This window comes from Crocodylus porosus, unplaced genomic scaffold (assembly GCF_001723895.1).
Source record: "Crocodylus porosus isolate Cpor-Errol unplaced genomic scaffold, CroPor_comp1, whole genome shotgun sequence".
Lineage (NCBI taxonomy): Eukaryota > Metazoa > Chordata > Crocodylia > Crocodylidae > Crocodylus > Crocodylus porosus.
In genome coordinates this window covers 1740220-1746505 of record NW_017728931.1, presented here as the reverse complement: position 1 = coordinate 1746505, position 6286 = coordinate 1740220, and the positions used below count along the sequence as shown (strand labels likewise).

Below are 6286 nucleotides of genomic sequence, written 5' to 3'. Positions count from 1 at the left end.
GTAGATGCCTCAGCGAGGAGCGTTTAAGACGTCACAAGGACGGGTTCCTCCCATTGTTAGCGCTGGGGCTGAGGGATTCGCTGCTGACTCGCCCTTGTCCTTCCTGTGGGGAAGTGTCAGAAGGAGACTCCTTCCATCCCGGCATGTATATTCACAATTGTTAGGAGCTGGGAGGGACCTTGAAGATCATCGAGTCCAACCCCCCCCCCACTCTAGGCAGGAAGATAATGTTATCTGTTGAAAAGAATAAAAAAATTGTATTGCAGTAGTGCCTAGAAGTTCCCGTCACGTACCCGGACTCTATTATGCTAGGCACTGCACACGCACACGTAACAGAAAGACGGAAAGAAGAAATCAAATAAGTGGAAGTTAGCTTTGATCATTGCAATGTGATTTTATTTGCTGGTTATTTGCTGTGTGAAATATCTAGACTCACAAAGATGACCTTCATTTCAGAAAGAAGCTGGTCAACAACACCCGTGCGCTCTGCTGCAACCCCCTTTCTATTTTTAAAGAACAAACAAAAAACTACAACTCCCAGGATGCCTCTTTTCTGCCTTAGCTCCCAGCTGCCCCCTTCCAGGTTTGGAACAGTGTTTCTCCGGGAGACCTGTGCTGTAAAGCCATGTCCCAGACGCAGCTTTCTCCTAACAAAGCTGTTATAGTCCCTGGGAATGGGGCTGGCAATGTGGAGATATCTAACTGGTATGGATGGGTACAGAAACAGCTAGAGAAGGTGAGTGTGGCTAAAGGTTTGATCCATCTTTGGTTCAGACTTCCTTGCTCTCAGCTCTTCAGAACACCCTCTTTCTGAGACCCGGTTCCTCTTCCTAGTCTCTAGCTTGTGTTCTCCCTAGTACAGATATACATATAGTATCTGAAGCCCCAGGCTGAAATGTTTGGGGTGGAGAATGCTTGCTGGTTCTAGAGCCATGTGCGGTTCTTGAACGATTCAAATGATTTGGAACTGATCTGGCTAATTTGACCTGGAACACGAAAAAATGTCCTTAAAATATATATATCTACATATCTAAACTGTTGCTATAAATCCACAGCTGGCAGATAGGCTGTAGAAAAGGGAGGAGGGATAACCCCTGCTTATAAAGCAAAGAGACAAAGTAGCTTTAAAGAGTGTATTGTTTTCCTTATTGTTTAGAGGAGACCATATTCTATATTTGTATTCTAACCCTGAACTTCAGGGTTAGAAAGAAGTGACTTTTACTGTATACCTTTTCTTTATTTTATAACACCCTTCTAGCAGGCTCTGCCAGAGCTTCCTCTTCTCCCCCAGGAAACAAACCTGACATAACTGTATTAGTTGAGAGGAGGATACATGAAGGACTTAGTGTGCTGCTTTATTGATCCTGTAGGAATTCTCACTTGTCTGGATGGTTTAATGACAGCAGGACTTCCCATAATATCACTCGGATTTCTGTTATACAGTGCAGCCCATCAGAGCCACAAGCCTTGACCGGGAGGAGAAAGCCAGTACTTGAAATAAGTGAATGACTTTAGCGCAGGGGTGGACAATTATTTTGGGCGGAGGGCCACTTACTGAGTTTTGGCAAGCCATCGAGGGCCGCCCTGGGCAGATTAATATTAATTTTCTGAATTTTTTAGGAGCCCCGCAGGCCGGATAGAATGGCCTAGTGGGCCGCATCCAGCCCATGGGCTGCATTTTGGCCACCCCTGCTTAGCAAGAGGCAAGCCCATGAGTGTACTGATTAGTCACCAAGCACTGGTATACCTTATAGCAAATGTGAAAGAGGCTCCCCATAGTTAAAACAGGGACTACTAGTAGAACTTGTAATAGCTCTTAAAAGAGTAGAAACTTTTAAAGTACAGCCAATAACGTCATAATTCTTAGCGTTTCCAATTAAAGTGCTATGTGAACACTAACTGCAATTTCTCCTTGCCTCTGTGACACTGTCATGCACCACAAGAGCTCAAAATTTCACTCTGAACCATGCAGACTGATAATACTGAAAACCCACTAGAGGAAAGGGCAATGCAATAGTCATCTAAACTTTACTTGCTGTGAAACTGCACTTCAGAATGCAGTCATTATTCTTCTCCCGACAGATGCCTGGTTTCCAGTGTTTACTTCGAAATATGCCTGATCCAAGTAAGTTGTTTCTTTGCTTGTGTCCCATTCTCTTGCCATATTCTTCCTCTTCAGTATTTCTAGAAAATAAATACAAGCCTGCTTTATCTCAGCAGATGGCTTAATGCTTGAGAGATCACTGCTCCACGTGGGGAGCATTCTTTCCCCAAGGCCGCATGGAGAGCCACAGCACACAATCTGGCTGCTCAAAATCTTTGTTGGAAAGAGAGCTGTGGATGCTGATGTCAGTGCTATGTTAGGCCAATTATTGTCCAGGGCCATACAGGCTTGCCTAGGCCTTACATGCTTCAGATATCCCTCATCCCAGAATGAGATGAAACATACAGAGAGCTCTGGGTGGTAGGGATCATGCTGGCTGATATTCCAGATTTCTGCTAGGAATTCAAGAAAAACTCAAAAAATATACTAGTCTTGGGCCAGTTTTCAGTGGACTGATGTCCCCAGCATCCAAACCACCACAATGGGTGGCAGCCTTATCCAAGAAAGACCGATCCCTAGAGACATCACTGACAGCCACGCATTAACAAATATTTGTGGGGGGATTTGCACTGCTACAGTGCACACTTCAGCCATTCTAGGGATAAATAGAGGCCTTCAGCCTCCTAAGCTGTTAACTTGACCCCTTTCTAAATGTGCTGAGAACTGGAGAGAGAATTGTTTGAAGACATAATGTGCACACATGCACATACCTGCTAGTCACTATGAACCTCATTCTTTGCCAGACAAGGAGATGCAAAGCAGTTAACTCTCTTATCTCTGAAAACCAGTTACTGCTCGAGAGAGCATCTGGCTGCCATTCATGGAATCGGAACTCCATTGTGACAAGCAGACTATCATTATTGGACATAGTTCTGGTGCAGCTGCTGCTATGAGGTATGGGGGAAATGGGGCATGTCACTGCATGTGGCTTCATAGTTTGCAGTCTAATAGAGTGAGTCCTATGTGAACTCCAAGAGCCCAGTTCCGCTTCCTTCGAGTCAATGGCACAACTCACTCACTGATGTCAGTGGGAATAAACTCCATGTCATGGGATTAGTACTGTGTGAGATAAGTAGAATACGGCCCTGTATAAATAGATGGATAGGGATCTCCTATTCACTGTTAAATGTGGCTGCTTCAAGCTGCATATACAATAACTGGGGGGAGAAATAAGTCAGTAAAACACCTGCATATGAATGTAATGTAATAGTCTAGGTGCAGTACTTCATGACCCACCTTAAAATGCTTTGGGGAGTTTCCTGGGAATGCAGCCCTGTCCATAGTTTTTACATGAACATCAACGCATCTTTGTGCAAAGGAAACTTTAAGGCCCTTGAATCAGATCCAGTTACTTGCTGTTTTGGTTTTGGCTGTTGCCTGTTTCTCTTCCTCCTTTAAATGAAAAATTGAATTGAAAAAAATATATTAAAGTGATTGTTTAAAAGAAAATGAAAAACCTACAGCACAAACCATGTTTGGGAGCACTAGGTTTATAATGAAGAAGGAGATATGTTCTGTGTATTAAATACAAGTGCAAAGTATATGCAGGCTAGGTCACCAGGTTCCCATTTTTCACAGGTACTCAGAAACTCACCAGGTGTATGCCATTATTTTAGTGTCGGCTTATACTTCTGACTTGGGGGACAACAATGAGAGAGCAAGCGGTAAGTTGACCTAGGCCTGACATCCTCTTACACCAGTTAAGTAGAATGGCCTACACTGATTAAAAAGGGGCACTTGTCCTTTCACATTCTCCTGTTGCCAAGCCTGGAACTGAATGTTTGGCACTGAGAAGATAGTAACATGTATTGTGCACCTGTACGGCCACTTGGGCCAAAAAGACATCTTTTTGTACTGGAAATTCACGCAAAACTAAATGCTGAATAGCAGGATGAAACTTTCCGTTCCATGACTGTATTTTTTGTGCCCTTTAGGATACTTTAACCGATCCTGGCAGTGGGAGAAGATTAAGTCTAACTGCCGTCGTATCATACAGTTTGGTTCCACAGATGATCCTTTCCTTCCCTGGAGCGAGCAGCAGGAAGTGGCTGATGGGCTTGCCGCAGAGCTACACAAATACACAGACAGGGGTCATTTTCAGAACACTCAATTCCAAGAGCTAGTCAGTGTGGTCAAGGGAATTCTGGATGGGTCTGCTTGAAACAGGGCCCACTTATTCCATATCACCTTGCTTTCAGGGATTGAGACTGTACATATCTTTGTAGTAGACATGACCAAGGGCAAAGATCTGCAGCCCTCTGACAGACCAATGTAACTGAAGGACCATGCATGTTGTAGCAAAGCTATAACCTCTCTGCCAGCACTCCTGGCCCCCATGCTGTCTGGTAACTGAGAAAAGCTGTTCATTTAAGAATGGAAAGTTCAAAGAAATGTAATGCAGATAAAATAAGAAAGAGTACAGCTAACCCTATGATCAGACCATACCTTGCTCCATACCTTGGCCTTGCTTCGAGGGAATCTTTCTTTTAATGCCAGTGGGCTTTGGGTCAGGAGCTAATATACCATATCAGGTCTTGTGGTCCCCAGTTCAGTTTTGCCATGTGGCTCATGGAGTACATACCTTCTTCTGTAGAGTCTGCTTGTTTTTACATTGATTCAATTGCACATTTCAAGTCCCATGATGATTGTTTACCATCGGAAAAAAATCAAAGGTTTTAAATCTCATGATACCATGACTTTTGTTACACAAAGTATGGATAAATCATTTTAAAGAGATGGTATGTGTGTCTATTCTAGCACCTGTGGTTCAAAACATGAACCTAGTTTGAGAACACAAGACAAGACCATTAGGACTTGTATTCTGACAGACCAAATAGCCTCACCCAGTAACACCATATAACCTTATTAGAAGGATAATATTCTGTATTATTCCTGTCAGCATAACTCCTTAGTTTTATTATTTCAAATAAGTAGTAACTAGTTGGTCTGAAAGTTAGCAATGCAATTAAGCAGATACAATGCCAATGGAGTTACATCAAGTTGCTAAATCCTGTCACTTCATACCAGATACTACTAATATTCATAATTAAAGCAGTTACTTAGACTTGTGATCCAATCAAGTAAAAGGGGCATCAGACAAAAATCTCAGTACTGCTTTGTACTTAAATAGCTTCCTTTTTAATATGTTATGCAAAGCTGTTATAATATTATCATAAAAGATCAGAGTCTATATATTTCTCTTTCTTTGAAGAAGTAAATTTCTCACTCAGCATTTTGGAAAGATCAGAAAAGAATTTTAATGATGTTCTAATTTTTAAGTCACATGTAGTACACTATAACCAAATGTATTAGATGCACTTTTGCTATAACAAATATATTTGTATTAGGCTTCTTTGGTAAGTTCTAAACACAAAACCCACTTTGTCAAAGAAGACCATAAAATGCAAGGAGAAAGAAAACAGGACAGTTGCAAGCAACATTCCAAGATGGTGAAAGGAGGTAAGAAATTCTGCTTTCCAAAAATGGTAACGTTCACAAAATAGAAAGCCCATTTACTCGACAATCTCCAAGGTTCTAGAAAAAATTGATTCAGTCTAGTTCCCAAAGTCTCAGGGGAAAAATGAGTGAGCCATGTATAAATAGGTGGGGTATAAATTAGGAGAAAAATTGGACAAAATAGTAAATCACAGGAGGCCCACTGTCCCATCCTCCTCCTTCCCTCTTCTGAGTCTCTCCACGTGGTGTTGGTAAGAATCTACGTTGCACTGGGTCAGGTAGACAGACGTACTTGGATAAGGGTATACTTGCGATTTCAATCGTAAACAGTAAAAGGTTAATCCACAGACCTGTCTCTTGCCTCTTTTATCGGTAGCCAGCCTATAAACACACATGTATTCCAAATAAAAGTAGAAACAGGGAGCCCTGTAAGACTGGTTAAAGGTAAGAAGAATCTACTGATAAGAGTGGAGTACATTTAGGAGGCATAGAGAGCTTCCCAGGAGAGCTGTACAGGTAACGTAGTGTGGAAGAAATCGAACTTTGCGTTGTGTTTGGTTGTGTCTGAGTTTATTGGCGCTTACACAAATGATCGCAGGGAGGGTTCTAAACAGAACTCCTCCTCTCTACAAGTTAACATACCTTTTTATACCTAAAATTGTGAAAACAGATACATGATTAAAACAAAGCAACCTTGAGTGTCAAGGAAAAGGTAGATTATTTGGT

At 42.0% G+C, this 6286-nt stretch overlaps 1 protein-coding gene across 1 annotated transcript; it reads left to right on the top strand.

Annotated features, from left to right (window-relative positions):
- Positions 1-556: 556 nt before the first annotated feature.
- RBBP9 (RB binding protein 9, serine hydrolase) lies at positions 557-5905 on the top strand. Its single transcript, XM_019544060.1, has 5 exons — positions 557-736; positions 2083-2125; positions 2893-2998; positions 3683-3768; positions 4039-5905. Exons 1-5 carry the CDS (start codon positions 626-628, stop codon positions 4263-4265), a joined length of 573 nt encoding a protein of 190 aa, XP_019399605.1. The 5' UTR covers positions 557-625; the 3' UTR covers positions 4266-5905.
- The last annotated feature ends 381 nt before the right edge of the window (positions 5906-6286 follow it).

What these genes read in the sequence shown, in the direction of transcription:
- RBBP9 (XM_019544060.1), top strand. Translation starts at nt 626, where the DNA reads ATGTCCCAGACGCAGCTTTCTCCTAACAAAGCTGTTATAGTCCCTGGG. An exon ending in TACAGAAACAGCTAGAGAAG is followed by an intron (nt 737 to 2,082) that starts GTGAGTGTGGCT and finishes TTCTCCCGACAG; the next exon opens with ATGCCTGGTTTCCAGTGTTT. An exon ending in CAACAATGAGAGAGCAAGCG is followed by an intron (nt 3,769 to 4,038) that starts GTAAGTTGACCT and finishes TGTGCCCTTTAG; the next exon opens with GATACTTTAACCGATCCTGG.